General features: G+C 52.5%; 6 protein-coding genes across 6 annotated transcripts; 2 read left to right on the top strand and 4 right to left on the bottom strand.

The window, feature by feature from the left end:
- Positions 1-1,268: 1,268 nt before the first annotated feature.
- On the bottom strand, positions 1,269-5,587 carry BKA58DRAFT_115852 (uncharacterized protein). The gene is made up of 2 exons (XM_046164026.1): positions 5,351-5,587; positions 1,269-5,285 (listed from the first exon to the last, which is right to left on the bottom strand). The coding sequence occupies exons 1-2, from the start codon at positions 5,452-5,454 to the stop codon at positions 1,409-1,411; spliced, it is 3,981 nt and encodes a 1,326-aa protein (XP_046027073.1). The 5' UTR covers positions 5,455-5,587; the 3' UTR covers positions 1,269-1,408.
- A 532-nt stretch (positions 5,588-6,119) lies between these two features.
- Positions 6,120-7,199, bottom strand: BKA58DRAFT_437092 (uncharacterized protein; the record flags this gene model as incomplete). The annotated part of the gene is made up of 1 exon (XM_046173460.1): positions 6,120-7,199. One exon carries the CDS (start codon positions 7,197-7,199, stop codon positions 6,120-6,122), a length of 1,080 nt encoding a protein of 359 aa, XP_046027072.1.
- A 268-nt stretch (positions 7,200-7,467) lies between these two features.
- Positions 7,468-9,490, bottom strand: BKA58DRAFT_115850 (LysM domain-containing protein). Its single transcript, XM_046164025.1, has 2 exons — positions 7,902-9,490; positions 7,468-7,817 (listed from the first exon to the last, which is right to left on the bottom strand). Exons 1-2 carry the CDS (start codon positions 9,350-9,352, stop codon positions 7,736-7,738), a joined length of 1,533 nt encoding a protein of 510 aa, XP_046027071.1. The 5' UTR covers positions 9,353-9,490; the 3' UTR covers positions 7,468-7,735.
- Positions 9,491-10,302: 812 nt separating this feature from the next.
- On the top strand, positions 10,303-11,511 carry BKA58DRAFT_437090 (uncharacterized protein; the record flags this gene model as incomplete). Its single annotated transcript, XM_046173459.1, has 1 exon — positions 10,303-11,511. The coding sequence occupies one exon, from the start codon at positions 10,303-10,305 to the stop codon at positions 11,509-11,511; it is 1,209 nt and encodes a 402-aa protein (XP_046027070.1).
- Positions 11,512-11,667: 156 nt separating this feature from the next.
- On the bottom strand, positions 11,668-14,008 carry BKA58DRAFT_115847 (glycoside hydrolase superfamily). The gene is made up of 5 exons (XM_046164024.1): positions 13,435-14,008; positions 12,758-13,378; positions 12,583-12,703; positions 12,023-12,522; positions 11,668-11,957 (listed from the first exon to the last, which is right to left on the bottom strand). Exons 1-5 carry the CDS (start codon positions 13,671-13,673, stop codon positions 11,825-11,827), a joined length of 1,614 nt encoding a protein of 537 aa, XP_046027069.1. The 5' UTR covers positions 13,674-14,008; the 3' UTR covers positions 11,668-11,824.
- A 443-nt stretch (positions 14,009-14,451) lies between these two features.
- BKA58DRAFT_115844 (SGNH hydrolase-type esterase domain-containing protein) lies at positions 14,452-16,993 on the top strand. Its single transcript, XM_046164023.1, has 2 exons — positions 14,452-16,005; positions 16,065-16,993. The coding sequence occupies exons 1-2, from the start codon at positions 14,650-14,652 to the stop codon at positions 16,848-16,850; spliced, it is 2,142 nt and encodes a 713-aa protein (XP_046027068.1). The 5' UTR covers positions 14,452-14,649; the 3' UTR covers positions 16,851-16,993.
- The last annotated feature ends 197 nt before the right edge of the window (positions 16,994-17,190 follow it).

The following is a 17,190-nucleotide window of genomic DNA, read 5'->3' as shown; positions in this document are numbered from 1 at the left end:
TCGTATCGCTTGCTTTGCTTGTGCGTTTCTATACAACCCAAATCGCAGGCTGCGTTCTCTATGTGCAGATAGGGTTATTCGCATCAGCTCCATACCCGTGGCTTCCTGTGTGCTGTGTGCCGTGATAGGAATGTCCCATCGTCACGCCTGTGCCGGCTCGCTCTGACTGCAGGATCGCGTCACACAATCGCTGCCTAGTGATGCTTCTAGCAATTTCGATTATCCTAAGTAAAGATCTACTCCATACTTGAGTGTATGTTTCAAAAGATCCCTCAATATACGCGCGAGGCCACCAACGCCACTAACTCTTCTCACCACATCTCCTTTAGAGGGGCAATGGTCTTTCGAATTGAGCGGGGTAAAGTCTGAGTTCAGCCTGATCGTTGTGGCTCAACTTCCGTATGCGTGATGAACGTGTTAGCTTTGTAGTTCTTCAATTTGACTATATAAGTATGATCCATTCTCTCATTTCTCACTCATTACTCTACTCTTCACTCTACTCATTACTCTACTCATCACTCTACTCACCATTTCATAACTTATCACTCTTCTCTATTCCAGACTAGCAGCCTCAAAGTTCCGATCAAAGATGAAGGGACTCCGTGCCATCGCGTTCGCCTCTGCCTTCGAACAAGGTGTCTTGGTCGCGAGCCTAAACTGTACCAATATGCCTCTATCGATGACTGGTATGTATTTCCATGATGAGTTCCAGTCATGAACTGACAAGACCCTAGCAACAACGATCGTAACGTCATCAGCCACGCCTCTCCTGGATTGTGGTCTTACCACCAAGTTGATCCGCGTACTATAGCAGTGTTCCTCGTCCTTGGGATAGTAACGCTGGTCAATAGTACTTCAGTATGTGAGTCCGCCAGAGAAATGTTCACAACTTAGAGAGAACGTAGCCGGTTGCGAAGAGCACTATACCGGTAACCGCCTTGTAACTAGTTCATGCATTACTCTCCCCGCTGGTACGACAGAGATCGGCAAATGGGTTTGACTGATATACCCTGTGAAACACCTTCGAAGGAAGTGTGTCTCACTCCCCTCTCTCGTGCTTCAAAATGTGCCGGGTATGGAGATATAGCTGTAGCTGGGTTACCCTGCAATAGGAACGTGCGCTTATAATGGAATGATATTAAACACGGCTCCGGTCACCTCCTATACAAAACAATTGAGAACAGTCCTTGAAACGTATGCAAAATAGTCTCAAGTGAGACGGCCTGCATGATGAGAGCATGCAATCATGACCACCGCGAAGCCACATGGGACATGCGCTGCATTATGAGGACTTGCGAAGCTTGAAAGATTAGCGGAGCACTGGATAAAGAAGACGAATTCAGTGGGCCTTCTGTCCAACACGTGGCATGACTTCTATGTATTACAAATTACCTAGTAATTGGCATTTCTACTCCCGCACAAGAAGAATGAGCTTCGCTAGATCTTGCAATTTGATCGGCTTGCTAAGAAACATGTTGAAGCCGCTGCCGTACGCTTCAGCCCGTGCTGCTTCTGATTGCAGTGCAGTGACAGCGATGATCTTCGATGCCGTCATGTGATTCATCTTCTCGTAAGATCGGATCCGTTGAACAGCCTCGTAACCATCCATTACTGGCATGTTGATATCCATAAGGATCACATTCGGTACGCGGGTTGTTCTCGTGTCGACCGCGTGCATTCCAGTGCCTGGTTGTGACGCAAAACTTCTGTGAGCGTTCACAAATGTGTCGACAGCAAGCTGACCATCTTGAGCGGTAAGATGAGGGTATTTGTGCTTCTTGGCAAAGGCAGCAAGGAGCCTGAGATTGACGTTGTTGTCGTCAACTAGAAGCAAAGTCGGAATATTGGCTATAGGACCCACCACGGGTGCGACAGGTACCTCGATCGAGGAGGATACAGGCATCGGGGTCCTGACAGATGGTGTACACGAAAGCGCTTGGGGGTCCAATATATGGCGACTCGGCGAGTGTAGCGGTTGGACTTCTGTCGGCAACGATCTCACTGGAAGCGCGTGTGTGTCCTCAGCCGATGATTCTACTGAGGCAGCCTCGAACTGTACTTGGGCGGGAATCTTTGTTGTAGCCGATAGAGGAGCAAGACATTGTATTGGGAGTTGATGATAAGTCCTGGCGTCATGCTGTGCAACTCCATTCGCTGGACGATCATTCCTGAGTCCTTTGTGGGCCTTTGGCGTCTCTGAGACTGTCATCGTACGCTTCTTGTGCAAGCGCTGAATGGACGATAACGTTCGACTCATCTGTTTAATGCCACAAGGCAGAGCGATGTGTTCCATCGTGACATGAGACTGCAGCTCGTCCATTGCCCACCGATCCCGAAGCAGCTGTGCACTCGGACTGTTGTTGCACACAACGATGACGGGCGCAAATTCTTCCTTGTTTTTTGCAGCCCCATCATCTGTAGTCGCGTTCTTCCGGAGAGTCGCAAGGTAGTTATTAACGTTGGCTTCCATAACAATTATGAGATCGTATGAAATGCCACTTTGCCACCTAAATCGCGCAGACTGTATGCTCAAGGAGTTTAGAATATTTTCGATAGAAGAGACGGCTAACCCAGAAGCCGCTTCCGTTGGACCATTGGCGGAAGAATGTAATTCCGTGACAAGACCAACCTTCGTGCCTTCGAAGGCCTTCGAGGTAACGCCTCTTCCGTTCGAAGCCTCACTGCGACGCTCGCTGTTCTGGTGATCCTCGAGCGGCACACGTACAGTGAAGCAGGTACCTGTGCCATCTTGATCGCTCACGACTTCGATACTACCACCCATCGCATACACTATCCTCGAGACTATGTGCATACCTAGGCCCAGACCATCGGACAATGTGTCCTCCTGGGCAAAGTCATGGAACAGACGGTCGCTCTGGAACTTCTTCGACATGCCCTTTCCGGTGTCGGACACAGTGAGCACAGCGTCGAATCGTCGTCGTGATCCTCGTTTCGGCTCTTGCCTCAAAGCAACCCGAATATGTCCAGAAGGCGTGTATTTGAGTGCATTGGTAACGAGATTGATGCAAACGCGTTTCCAGCCACCTGTGGCTAAGCTGCAATGCCAAGGCCTACCGTCGGATCGATCAATGTCGAGAATGACCGGGGGACGAGTGTAGTCTTTAGCGTTTTTGCCGTAATAGAAGGAGTGGACGGTCGATACAACAGTATCCTCAGTCAAGTCATCGAGAGCTATGCTCACGTCTAGCGCTTTCAGATCGTCAGTAGTAGAGCTTGTGGTTGGTGAAAGGAGCTTTTGGCTGATGTTTGAACTCTTCACAGCACCCTTTCTCAAACGCCGGCTCTTGAGATCTGCAAAATCGAGAAGGTGTTCGATGATTTCGAGCAGGGTGCGTCCGCATGAGTTTATTTGTTCCACAAAGGACTTCGCTGTATCGTCTAACAAGTGGTCCGATAGTAACTCGCACGAGCCCAATATGCCATGTAGTGGAGAGCGAAGTTCATGAGATACAGTCGAAATGAAGTCTGACTTCGCTTTGTCGGTGCCCAGTACCTCCAGACGTTTGGTTTCCGCAACAATAATGTCACAGAACGCATCGACGAATTGCATCTCTGTGTCTTTAGCGATGTTTCTGAGTGGATCGCAACTCCAATACAGTCCCGCGATCGCCCACCGTTTTTTTGTGTAGTCCCAGATCCCATTAAGTGCTATGCAACGAGATCCCGGGAATACTCGCTGCAAGAGGTCGCCATCATTCCGTCGATCTTGATGATAGGCTTTGCGCTGTTCGTTGCTTGATGATCGTATTCTCTCTGCACTGACACCGGCTCCAGACTCGTCCGAAGAAACGTCTTCTTCAGAATAGATTCTGAAGTCTTCATCAAACTTCCAGATTCTTCCTTGCGGATTCCGACGCATGAGCCTGCGTAAGAATGATTCGGTCAATCTTGCGGTAGGCTCGCCCGTCGGATGTCTTGTCTCCATGGTGCGGTTTCGCGTTGTTTGCGCAAAGCCCAGCACCTGGCAGGCGGTTGCATGTTCGGTTCGTGACTCATCTGCAGGATCTGAAAGTGGAAGGGCGACTGTCGAATCATCGCTATCGGCGTTACTCCCCTCAGTGGACTCTGTATTCTGTGGTTCGCTCAGCCCACCAAATGCTCGGACCGAGGCGTCGAGGAAGGCGACACCGTCTAGTTCGAGTGATTGGCAAAGAATTTCCGCAGCACGTTGATACGTACTATTTGGATCGTCAGCGTCGTCTCGCCGGCGAAGCTGTGGATGATTTGTGAAGCTTTCTTTCAGAGAAGCAACATGTCTTGGTGTTTTCATGGTGTCTGCCCGCACATGTGGCTCGAGTAACGTATGTTTCCGATCGGTCGGACGGGGAGCTTCACTGTAGTCGCTGGATCGCTGATGATGATGATGAGGAGTGGGTTTCTCTGATACCTGAGCGTCGCCGGTCGATGGGCTGTGTTCATACTGTGTAGGGAAGGGTGCTACTACCGACTGCGAAGGCATCATAGCGGGAGCACTTGTAGGATCCACCAATGCATCGGGCGAGCGATACTGAGCAGTGCAGGCTTCCTGAACTACGACGCCGCCGTTCTTCACAGACACATTAGTTGCGGGTGACGCTTTACGAGCGGCGCTCGAAGTTCCTCGAACGAAATCTCCAAGCCCAGCCACCATACGATTGGTTTGTTGCCGTTCTGAGAGAGCCCGCACAGATTCGAGGTGGTTCACAACAGTTTGCGACATGTCGCCCAAGAAGCTAAGATCTTTCTTAGAGATTCCATCTCGGACTTTGTCATCAAGGATACAGTATGCACCGATGTTGACTCCAGATGGTGTCGTAATGGGCACACCAGCGTAGAAGCGGCCGTTGGGAAAGCCAGTAACGTACGGCCGGGTGGAGAGGTCCGGGTGCTTGGTCAAGTCGTTTACTACGAAGGCGCTCTTTCGGATGTCGCCGTCTACAGCACTGGAGATGGGAAACGAGGGAAGGTTGACGGTCGTCTCGCAACAGGCAACGTCGCGGGGAATGATAGAGTGACCCATCCATATCTCATCTCCGGGTTCGTGGATCGCATCATCTACGAGTGATAGCGTTTGAGTCGCCTCGGCCATGATGTAGGCATGATTGACATCGAAGAAGAAGATCAAACAACGGCGAGCCCTCAATCTCATAGCACCCAGCTGGCAAAATGCTGTAAGGATCTTGTCCGGGCATGAGACGGCTTTATGTCTCTCTCTCGCCTCGGGGTTGCGCACGTCGCAATATTGGGGACCATAGTCAGACATCTGCCGGAAGGGGCCATAGTATCTTTACGGAAGCATTAGTGCTGTTATATCATGGTTGGAAAGCAGCTAATGAATGATCGGATGTACCGGTAGAATTGCTGCTCGCGCCTGCCCTCGCCGCGGATGGCTTTTCGAGACTCCCACGTGCGGCCTGGTCCCAGGCAAGCACCTCCAGTACATGCATCTTGCATGACTACCGACGCGATTGAAGGTACTTCTATTCCCGTGTTCGTCTGGGCAATGTGGTAGTATGGTATTGGGCGAGAAGGTTGTCAGTAGCGGCAAAAGCAAAGCGCGACGGTTTGCCACCCCTTAGGAATCTCGGGGCTAGCGCATCGTTGCTTCGCGGCCCGACAAGAGACGGGACGCGTCGCGCTGAGCTGTGCGCAACCGGCATTGAAATAGGCACGTGTTCTGTCATTACCTTCCGAATGCATAGCGCGTTGATTGATCCAGTCAATTCCCAGTCAAGGCCAGGAGATGCGAATCTACGCTCGGCACCGTATCTAGGTATGGGATCGGGAGCTTCAGATGCAGGCCGCAGCTACCTGTCGCCTCTGCGATGAGCCCAAATGCATCCTAGCTCCCAGCCCCACTAAATCGTGCATCGCGTAGGCCTGCCGCCGAGTCCCCCATTGTGTGAGTGGGTACATCCGCATCATTGCGAACCATCCTCCAGTAGTTTCTCGTCTGCTAGCTATCAAGTTCAACATACTAGATGTTAAGCGTAGTGCAAAAGGCCTTTGTAGCGAAATATGATTAGATGCTTAAACAAGTGCAGGCTCAGCAGGCTAAACCCCTTGCCAGAACTTCGACTTGTTTGATCTCTGCTAAAGACCTCGGTAACACAATGCCGTTAATGGGCACCACAATTTGATATGAGGTGGTCAAATCTTCCGTGACCTTCGCGGAGCCAGTATCCCGCACTCTCCACTTTGTCATCTCCGCCGTCTCCTACCGGTAGCTTCAAGGGCGGACCCGGGTAGCGCTCGAGAGATCTGTATTGTATCTGAGGCTCCTTACTATGCAAAGCTCTCCATTTCGATCGTTTTGACCAACCACTGGCGGGTGCTTCACGTGGATGCTGCATTATAGGCCGAATGCACTTGATCGCTCTAAAGTGCGGTTCAGGCAGCTCGACTATCATATTGCGCAACTGTTTTGACCTCCAAAAGGCATCGAGTAGGGGTAAGGCTGGACCGGTGAGTAGATCGTGGCCATGCCGGTCCCAGTAAACGAGCAGGGACAAATAGAATTTGCGGATACTATGGCAGTATTTGACGATGTTGTCGAGAATGGGCTCCAAGTGGTCCATATTATAGTACCCTGTGCCATCATCTTTCTCAACACGGTGTGCCTGAACTGTCATTTCCAGAGAAGTGATCGATGCCAGTCGGTTATGAGGAATCAGTCTTGGAAGATGAAGAAGCAAGGGCTCGCTCTGGATGCTTATGCAGTTGGCTGAATACAAGACATCGACACCTTCCATGTACGCCTGTCTGGAAGACAGCAGAAACCCCATAGCGCCAATGTCATACTTCCCAGAACGCACAGCGGGGTCGTTTGGGTCGCTACTTCTATACCGGCCCTCCTCCAACCACTTTATGCACGAATCGTTCCACGGGCCTATCCAATGCCACCGCATGGACGACTTATATGCCGGGTGATTACGTCCGCAGGTCGTGCCTCTCCATCGCCATGCGCCTGCCTGCTGTACAAGATCCATGTGGAGGATGCGTCTACCGAAGGCCATGGATAAGATGATGCTTCGGATGTCATACGGCAGCTGGAAGAAGAGGCATGCCGGTGTGTCGATCGAAGTCGGTGTAATCGGTCGTCGCGAAGAAGGTAGAAACGGCGGCTCGTCAGGGGATGGCGGTTTGGGGCTCGATTCGATGCGCAGGTACTTCTTCAGCCATGCGCTGAGCCTGGACATGGTTGGGGATGCGAGAAGAGGATGGTCTTGATGGACAGAGGAGAGATCAGGCAATAGGCAGTAAGCTCATACATAGGTAGCTGCCGTCTGTCCGAACGAGTGTGGCACACGATATGTGGGCGGCGACCCACTGGCGTGATGAAGAAGGCGGCCGCTGATTGCGCCTCCGATCCCGTTTATCACCCCTGCGTCGGTCGCCAAGGAACGGCATCTTACCCATAATGATCCGATGTACAATGCAAGCGGCTTCACACCGTTAGCGGCGGGCATCGTTCCAAAGAAAAGACTGCCCCTCTCATTCGAGTTTTGGACCGTCTCCAGCCCGAGAGCTGGTCTAATCTATATAGCGTATTTGCCAAGATCATTTGCCGCCAGTCTGGATCCACCATCTCCCCACAATCTGGTCCAACACCGCGCCGCAAGACACCATCGCCGCAAGTAAGCAAACTTGCACTTATTGACAGCTATCTTGATTACATTTTGACGGCGCCAAGGCGGCACGTTCTGCACCCAGATCTGTGACGCCATCAGATAGATCACACCCCAACGCAGTAGTAGTAATCAGGCCATAGGTTCTGGCAGTCATTGCCCACAGCGGGATTCCACTCGTAGAACTGGCTATATGGCAAGGTCAGTATAATCTTCGAAACGGTACAGGCAAAGCTTAGAGAGGGAAAGAAGTTGGGCGCGGGAGGGACTTACGCCAAAGAAATGCCGGCACCAGACGCCATCGCATAGCAGAACTCATCTGGCTGCTGGAGGTGAAAGCTCACGCAATTCTCCGCCATGCCTTCACGAACAGGTGAAGGTGTCTGCACAGGCTGAGTTGGCTTTGTTGTAGTGGTTGTCGGTTGCGTCGACGCAGTCGGTTGCATGGACTCTGTCATTTGTGTTGGCGATGGCGCGCCTGGAGTCCGAGTAGTCGGCGTGCCCGGGCGACCTACACAGTACCACGCATCTGGAACGATGCCGGCGCAATCACCGAAGACGGAAGGATTCCACTTCACGAAGTCGGCCTCGCTGAAGCTGCCAAACATAAGCGCGATGAGGTCGCACCTGTCGTCGCCGGTTGTCTGGTACCATCGCGCGCAGTCATTGGGGTATCCCAGAGGGATTTTGCCCTCCATCGGTTTGGCCGTCTGATGTGCGGGTAGTGGGAGATCAGCATCCGCGTATGCGCCAACACAGTACCACGTGTCGAGCCAAAGACCTAGGCAATTGCCATCGAGGGCTGGGTTCCACGACAAGAACTGCTGTTGCGAGAAGTAGCCGTACAACTTCACAATGTCATTGCAATTCTGGTCGGCTTTCGCCTGATGGAACACTTTGCAGTTGGATGGCATGGGTCCATGAGATGGAATTGGTGCGAAACTCGAATCGGCCGTCGGTAGTGTAACAGGCGTGTAAGTGGTGGGCTCGGGAGGCGCGGTGAAGTCTGGCTGGGCCGTTTCCCATACAAGATCTGTGTTTCCTGTTTGTCTTTGAACGCCAACACAGACCCAGTAATCGGCGAGAAGCATCTCACAATCATCCTTAGTCGCGGGATTCCATTTCAGGAACTCGTCGATGGACTTTAGGCCGAACTTGTCAACCGTTCGCTGACATGTATCGCCGGGCATGACGCGATACCACGAATTGCAGATTTCCGTCTGCCCCGCGAGCGTCTTGGTAGGCGGCCACGCATTATCTGTACTGGTAGCCGACACGTTCCAGGAGGTGACCGGGTGCAAGACGGAATAAGTCGAGTTGTACGAGGTGCTCGTCGGTGCAGGGGTTGACGTGGTGGCCGCCTGGGACGTGATTCTAGAAGAAGATGTCTTGGAACCAGAAGTGGACGTGGAGGTAGGACGTGTGGATGTGGCAGGTTTGGAACTGGTCTTTCCGACGCTCACACAGTAGGCCGAGTCGATCCAAAAGTTATCGCGACAGTCAGAGGAAACCGCGGGGTTCCACTCAAGAAACTGGTTTGTGGGAATGCCGTAGGCTTGTGATACGATTTGGCAATTCTCGTCTTTGACGACAGTATGCCATCCATTGCAGTTCTCCGGCTGACCTGGGTGCACCGGACCTCCAGGACTGGAGTCTTGAGCAGCGACGACTGTCAGAAGCAGGCCCGCGGTCAAACGACGCGTTCTCTGGCTCGATACCCGCATGATGGGGATTGAAGCAATAGCTAGGCGAGCGGCTGATCGTGGAAGTAATTGAGGGACCAATGTGCACAACCAAGCCTCGAAGAGTGGGCTCGACGCAGGACTGTTGCAAAAATCTCTTGCTCTGCTCCAAAGGTACGGGAAACGAATGAACTGCTACAAATCCAGGTGCGAGATGTCTAGCGGCCCGTGAACAAGATGCAATACAGGAAAACCCACAGGGTACAATTGTTAAGGCCAGCCGTCCATCATTCGAGTCGTCTGGTAGAGACAAGGATGCATGTCTGGGCAGGGTCCAAAGGGTAGAGCAGCAATGATGTTCGCTTCCGAGCCGCATGTTGTAGTGCGTGATGGTGCACCTTGCGGAGCATTCAGCCTATCGGCGCAGATTCTATGTGGGGTTAAGGCGGCCAAGCTCACCTGCAGGAACCCGCCGTACCGCCGCGGACAAAGTTTTATCATCCTTTTCGTCCACCATGTTACATTGCATGCCTTAGCCTCATGATCCCGCCAAGCATACCTCATATCGGATGCAAGCAGGGCGTAATCGACAGGGGTGGGTACCTGCCCCTTTCGATCACCATGACCGGAAGAAGTGGGGACGTCTAGTTGAGGCTGACATAGTACGTTGGCAGGATAACCCTCATGGCGGGGACTGCACAACGGTAAAATTAATTCCACGCGGTCTATCGAAATAGACCGTAAGCGAAAGTTTTCAACAGAGATGGGCATCTGCTCGCATTGGCGGCCTTGTGCGAGGCCGAGACCAGGGATGAATGGGGCTTGCGTCTAGGTATCTTGTGTGCTGCCCACTCCAGCGCAACTCATCTTTGGATACCTGTTATCGCTACTTGGTTGTTGGGTATCACCCATTCGCCATCTCGAGCGGAAGTCACTCGTTAGGTCATTCACTCATTCACTCATACACTCGTTTATCATCACACTTGTTCAACATGTATCTATATCCCGTTCTTATCTTCTTGCTTGCCAGCACCGAAGGAGTTCTTGGTGGCAGCAGGTTTTGGGAGGCCAAAGCACCGAACAAACGCACAAACACTCGCCCTGACTACTCAGCCATCGAAACCCTCAACGCGACATCAACGCTCAGCAAGCGGGCTTTCTCCATCGAGAGCCTGCCAGGCCAAGCAAATGTGCCGCGCATCTGGCCAAAAAAGACAATCAGATTCTGTTTCGAGGAGAGCAATGATGAAAATCTCGAAAAGCTCAAAGGTCTCTGGCACTTGGCCAAAGAAGGGTGGGCTCAGCTTGACAGACATGGCTTCAAGTATGAGGAGGTCTCAAACAGCGACTGCGAGTCCGAGTCCAAGCGCGACTCCGTGATGCACATACTCTACAACGATTACGGCAGGCTTTCCACGACGATAGGCATTCCGGTAGTCGATGCACAGGAGATCGCGGACAACCCCGGGACAGCCGTCCGTGGGCCGATAATGCGTCTCTCCGGCAAAGAAGGTGTCGGTCAAGACAATGTCGCTGCCAATGTTGCCCATGAATTAGGTCACGCCTGGGGCCTTGCCCACGAGCACCAGAATCCGTATTACTGGGAAGTAACCGACCTTTTCGGGCCCTCTTGGAACATTCCTCAGGCCAAAGACGAGACCAAAAAGTACTTTGAGACCGGCGACTTCAAGTGTGAAAACCTCGAAGACCATTTGAAGATTCACAAATCAGTGCAGGTCCTGATTGATACGGCAGCAGACGAGGACGAGCGGGGTGTCCTGCAGGAGGAGTTCGACAATCTTTGCATTTTGCGCACCGTTGCCAGCAAATACGGTTTTAGTGCTGCTGATTGGCTTCCCGTTGACAGCACTGCCAACATGGTCCGAGACGCGAAGTTTGACCCAGATTCGCTCATGTTGTATCCTTCGCGTGCTGGTGGCGGCGACAATGGCGACGCTCGACGCATCATCATGACCTACAAGGAAGACTCTGAGATACCAGATCGACTCATTCCGAACCGAATCCGCCCCAGCAATATGGACATCGAACGTCTAGTCTCGCTCTACGGAGACCCCGCGCCTTCCACCCTGGAGGTACCGCACAATTCGGGATCGAGCGGATTCTATAACAGGCTTAAGAAGGTGAAGAGCAGTGGAAAAATGTCCCGCGCCGGCGATACCAAGGACGGTACCTGTGGGTGAGCAGCACGTGTACAAGTACCCGTCAGATCTGTTTACGGATGACGTAGATAGACTTTCCTTGTCATGTCTCGTACTTTCAGCTAGAATGACATACATGTCGTCATACTCGTGCAAGCACTGTGAAACTGGGGGTTGATCTTTTTAAGTGAATAAAAAAAGGCAAGAGGTCTCTCAACGGCCGTACACATGTCACCGGCAACTGTATTGGCCATGCAACAGGAGACAAAGTGCAATTGCGACTATGTCATGGCTCTGAACGTAACTCGTGACGACTAAGAACAGCTTTGTAACATGAACACGCTCGTCTTGCTAACTACAATTCAGGCCTTGCACCGCATTCATAGACCTGTCTTGGTTTGTACGTGGGCATTGGTCGCCTCTTGATGTTCTTGCCGAGGGCTTTTGTGAGCGTACCGTCGTCGAGATCTATAGCCCAGACCATAGTTCTGCATCCCAGTTAGCAAATAGTCTCAGGTTCGCGATGCATCAAAAATGGGATCGTCGCACTTACCCTCCTAAGCAATGCTGATGAGCAAAATCGACTTTTGTTCCTAACGTCTGGGTGTCGTCAAAAGACACCCACTGGTCCGAGTCCCAGGTAACAATCTTGACAGCGGCCTCTTCGTCGTGTGTGACAGTGGCGCCATTGACGATGACCTCGTTGATCTCCGCCGCCGACAGCACGCCGGGCGTGCCCGTGCATGCGCCGCCATTGGCGCCATCGCTAAACTCACAGCCAGCCTTCATGCATCCGGGGTCCTTCATCGTAAAGCTGCGGCCGTAGAAGCCGAGACCCAGTACCACACGCTCTGGATTGATGTTGTTGCGCCACAGGAGCTCGAGACCCATCTTGATTTCCGTCAAGTTCGTATGAGCTTGGGCGATAGGACCGAGACTGTCGATACTGGCGTCCCAGACACCATGAATGTCATACGTCATCATGTTAAACCAGTCAAGGTAGGGCTCCATGCCTTGGAGATTGAAGCCGCGGAGATACCAATAAGAGGCAGGCTATTAGGGTCAGTCGCGATTGGACAAAAACGAGTCTAGCAGAGGCTAGATGCTACTCACAAGTGTTAGACTGATGCCGTACTCTCGGCCAGACGAGTTCAGGCGCTCGCGAAGTCGCCTCAGAAGATTGACGTAATTGTCAAAGTCCTCGGGTATGCCGCCTCGATCCTCAGCTACGGGGCTAAAGCGCGTGCGTCAGCTTAGCTGCCAGATACGATGAGGGTTTGTCACTTACTACTCCCAGTCCAGGTCAACGCCATCTAGATTATATTGGCTCATGAAAGTCAACAGTGAGTCGAAGAATTTGTCTTGGTTTGCTTCGCTGGCGGCCATGTCGGAAAAAGCAGTTCGGTACGGGCCGGGATCATTCATAGCCCAGCCTCCAACGGCAATCCAGATCTTGAGGTTAGGCTGCCTCTCCTTGAGGGCTGCGACACGACCGTAGCGTGATCCAGTACCTGGATCCATGTCTTCGATGTGGAACGTTTTGGGATTGATGAGAGCAAAGGCAAAGTTGATGTGCGTCCAGTGGCCCAAGGGAATGTCCTCAGGCTCCATGTTACCACAGGGGCGCTGAAAGTTCCAGCCCTCGTAGTAGCCGATGGTGCGCGCGTCGGCACTCCGCTGCGAGAGGTCGCACTGAGGATGCGGCACAGGATTGGGGCCGCAGAATTCAACCGTCGTGCCACAGAAGCCATGCTCGCTACAGCAGACGTTGAGTGGGCAAGTGGTGAGGTTCGCATACTGGAGGCCCCAGGTGCCTGGATCGCATTCAGATTTACGATTGCAATCGCTTGTGCATTTGTCGCCGCAGAAGACGGGACCAAAGCCACAGGCACCGGTACCAGTGTCATCGCTAATGGCTATCATTAACATCATGGCCGATCATACATGTTCATGTCGACAACTTACAGAGGTCCGCAGCATCCAAGATCACATGACTTAGTTGCAGTGCATGTGTAGTCGGGCTTCTCGTTTGCTTTGGTAAGCATCTCCCTAGCTTCAGGTGTGGTCTCCTGGCCCGCGACGTTCTCCATGAGTAGCCTGACTTCCGCCTGCCCACCGAAAGAGTTCAAATCGAGTGCTTCTGTAGTCAAGAGGAGGCTCAAACTGAGGGCTAGGCCCTTGAGCGAGACGCCTCGGAAAGCCATGATGATAGGGGAAAGATGTCCACACAACGCTCCTAATGGAACAAGAAAAGCGCGACCAATCTTTCTAGCGAGAGAGACAGTCTGACGAAGGGCGTAGTGATGCCGGGTGGGATGAGACGTCCACGCCCAGAAGATGGTCGAGCGGCGCGCAGCGCAAATTCCCGTCCCAGTCCAGACTCACGGCTGGGGACATCAGGGGCGACCCGGCAGTGATGCCGCAAGGCCTGCAGGGCCTCCAGGGTGGTATCAACGAGAATCTCATTTTGCTGTACAGTAGTATCTGCTCCGACGCGATGTAGGTGCCAAGATGAACGAAGGATGAGGTTGAGTTTGTCTAGGTGGGTCAACGCGAGGACACTGCCGAGCCGGGACGCCACTAAATTCCGCCCTGCATTTAGCCGCCGAGCACCTCCTCCATCCTTCTAACCTCAACGAGGAATCCCCGAGTGATGCAGGTACGCCCCGCAGCATGCACCTAGATCTTGGGCGTAAATTGCCTGGCTTATGAGTGGTGCGTTCGTACGTACTTGAACTGATTGCTGCCATTGTCAGGCCGATACGCTGATCGTCGGTATCCATTGAAGACACTTTTTCTTGGGTAACATCGGCTACATTGTCGCTTGCCTGATCTGAGTTAGGCTTTTGGCCCCATTGTGAAAGGCTGGACTTTGACTTAGTTCTCACAACCGAGATGGCATCCTGCAGGCCTCCTGGGGAGGGTCATTGACGATATCCACAGCCCGGCCTTGGCTAAGAATCCCGGTCTGCGTTGAGGCGACAAAGGGCCATCTTGACATCTGGACGCCTGATCATTATCTTTCTTCGGCAATTTCTTCCTCCGTCTGTTCCGACGCTTCGATTTCTTGTTCATAGTCTATGAACCTAGCTCACTCGCTCGCAAACTAGGCAATCCGCACTCTGCCTCACACTCATTATCCATTCATGTCTCTCATTTAGCCCGGCTATACCAATCATCATGATCACCCAGTTGATCTTGGGCCTCTCGGTTCTGAGTGGCGTGACGAACGGCTACGTTCCACACCACGCGCATCATGGAAGACATGGCATGGGTGCCAGACTTCAGCAACATGCAGAAGCTGCTTCGTCTGTCAACTCGTCCTCTTCGTCGACACCGCCTACCCTCTTGAAGCGAGACAATGATCCAAGCAACATGGAGTGGATCAAACGCTGGGCAGCCATTGGCGATAGCTACACAGCCGGCATCGGTGCTGGAAGACCTCTCGGCCACAGGATTACCGAGGACGAGGTAGCTATCAGAGTGCCTAGTGGGCTTGATGAGGTTCGAGACAACTGGAAGTGTGCCAGATATGACATGGCGTACCCTAAGGTCATAGAGGCACAGTTTGGTGCCCACGTCGAAAAGGACGGCGGCTTCCAGTACCTCGCCTGCAGCGGCGATCGTTCTGAACAGATCTACCAGCAGGCACAAGCCTTGAAGGGCGACCTCGATTTCGTCACTTTTACATCTGGTGGAAACGACCTCTGCTTGGCCAAAATGATCGCGGACTGCATCATGCTGCCCTATGGCAAGACATCAGCCTGTGAAACGGTCATCAAAAAGGCCCAGGATAATGCCAAGAACATTATCATGGACAACATCTTTCAGATTCTGGAAGCGCTCAACGAGAAAATGAACGAGGACGGTATCGTCGTCGTTAACAGCTACGCTCAATTCTTCGACACACAGAAGGACAATTGCGATCGCCAGTCGTGGGATGTCTTGTGGTTCCTCCCATTAGGTTCCTCGTACCGGGCTCTTACTATTGAACGTCGCCACACCTTCAATCAGCTGGTGTTAGACATCAATCAAGCGATCCGCGACGCCGTCGACAAAGCTGCCAAGAGCGATAAGATCAAGTACAAGGTTGGCTACGCGGATTGGGACTACTGGGTTTCGAACGAGGTGGACGCCCGAATGTGCTCGCCGACTAGCAATGGCGACTATCCGGACCCCAAACAACCAGATATGCACTTCATCAAGCCCGACACACACCCCTGGTTTGAATGGCAAAGTGATTTCGAACGGACGGAGCTACGCAAGCGCGATATGGACTTTGAGGAGATACTGAACTCGACCAGGCTCTCGAACTCGGAAAAACGCCAGGTTAACCGCGTCAGGGCTATGATGGAGGCTCGCGACAGAAACCTGGAACGCTCACTTTACGACTCCATTCTTTACAAGTCACCTGACCCTCGTGCTGCCGTCAAGCACAAGCTCGACGCGCGGGCTCCCTCACCCCCAGGCTGCCCTGGGGATGGCGGCGCAGACATGACCTTTGGCATGGGCATGCCCGACACCGTTGGCCGTAACGTGAGTACCACTTGGGTTCACACAAATGTTTGCCAACGTTCCTTAACTGACATCCACAGTTCCATCCCAATGAAGCCGGTCACCTAACCATAGCTTCCTTCGCCCTTTCAGAACTCATGGATCTGCGCTCGATCGCTCTGGGTGTAGACTCTCCCGCCTGTACCGTCAAAGACGAATTTACCTGTTTCTCCAAGACCGGCAGCAAGTTCTATGTCAGCGGCAACCGCACTAATGAGAACTACGAGGGCTTTTGCAAAGAGGTCGAGGACAAGCACGACAAGAACAAGATCAATTGGAGCTACTCCAAGACCTATGACGAAGGAACACCAGAGCAGCACGACTACGTCGTCACTCTCGGCAATGGTGTCTCAGCATTCGACAAAGACGAGTGCGTCGAGTCCATGAAGAAGATTATCAATTCGTGCGATACATCCGATAACCCAATGAACTGGAAGGGCGGCGGCCGCTACATCCGCGGTGGCGGAGACTATAAGTATGAGCTCAACCCCCGGCGTAACAATCGACCTTGGCCACCGCCAAAAGCGCCTTACGGCCGCTGTGAGGGCTGGTATAAGGTGTTCAACGGACGATACAAGGTCGAGGGTGCTGGCTTCTCGACCTGGGATCATGGACAAAAGACTCTTCGGCCGAACATGGATAGCTGTTATGGTCTTGGTACAACCTATTGGAAGTTTGAGTACTTTGACAACCCCGCCGATCATGATGGACATGAATGGTATGCGACTTTTAGTACGCCAATTTGGGTTCGTGCAAGGTGTTGGGCGAATAATAAGATTGTTAAGGCGGCGGGTGGGTGGACGAACGGCTGTAAGGGTAATGATTGAGTAGTTACTCTGGCTTGTTTAGGGTCTTGTCGGATAGACTCAGTGCCTGCCTCACAATTGCAGCTATGCCTTGTTTCATACACATGTGCCCCCAGTCTCACTGTCAAGCAATTTTTCTCCGCGTATACCTTCCGATGCGAAAACACACTTTCATCCTAGTCACTAGCCGAGTCAGGGTCCATATCCGACTATTCCCCTACCGCAGGCTCTTGTTCTTGCTCATCCCCAGATCCCGCTTCTGACTCAGACTCCGATTCTTGCTCGTGATCATATGTGTGTTCACCCTTCAGATACGCAATCCTGTTCCGCACCATTTGTTTCGTACCTTTGAGCTTCTCGG

Source organism: Alternaria rosae (genome assembly GCF_020736505.1).
Source record: "Alternaria rosae strain MPI-PUGE-AT-0040 chromosome Unknown BKA58scaffold_3, whole genome shotgun sequence".
Classification (NCBI taxonomy): domain Eukaryota; kingdom Fungi; phylum Ascomycota; class Dothideomycetes; order Pleosporales; family Pleosporaceae; genus Alternaria; species Alternaria rosae.
Note: the sequence above shows the minus strand (reverse complement) of the source record. Positions and strands in the feature narration are given on the sequence as shown.

Coding starts and splice junctions, on each gene's coding strand:
- BKA58DRAFT_115852 (XM_046164026.1), bottom strand. CDS start 5,454: ATGCAAGATGCATGTACTGGAGGTGCTTGCCTGGGACCAGGCCGCACG. Junction 5,286..5,350: donor CGCGAGCAGCAATTCTACCG/GTACATCCGATC, acceptor GCTTCCGTAAAG/ATACTATGGCCCCTTCCGGC.
- BKA58DRAFT_115850 (XM_046164025.1), bottom strand. CDS start 9,352: ATGCGGGTATCGAGCCAGAGAACGCGTCGTTTGACCGCGGGCCTGCTT. Junction 7,818..7,901: donor GGTGCCGGCATTTCTTTGGC/GTAAGTCCCTCC, acceptor CTTGCCATATAG/CCAGTTCTACGAGTGGAATC.
- BKA58DRAFT_115847 (XM_046164024.1), bottom strand. CDS start 13,673: ATGGCTTTCCGAGGCGTCTCGCTCAAGGGCCTAGCCCTCAGTTTGAGC. Junction 12,704..12,757: donor GTTGACCTGGACTGGGAGTA/GTAAGTGACAAA, acceptor CACGCGCTTTAG/CCCCGTAGCTGAGGATCGAG. Junction 11,958..12,022: donor CATCAGCATTGCTTAGGAGG/GTAAGTGCGACG, acceptor ACTGGGATGCAG/AACTATGGTCTGGGCTATAG.
- BKA58DRAFT_115844 (XM_046164023.1), top strand. CDS start 14,650: ATGATCACCCAGTTGATCTTGGGCCTCTCGGTTCTGAGTGGCGTGACG. Junction 16,006..16,064: donor CCGACACCGTTGGCCGTAAC/GTGAGTACCACT, acceptor TGACATCCACAG/TTCCATCCCAATGAAGCCGG.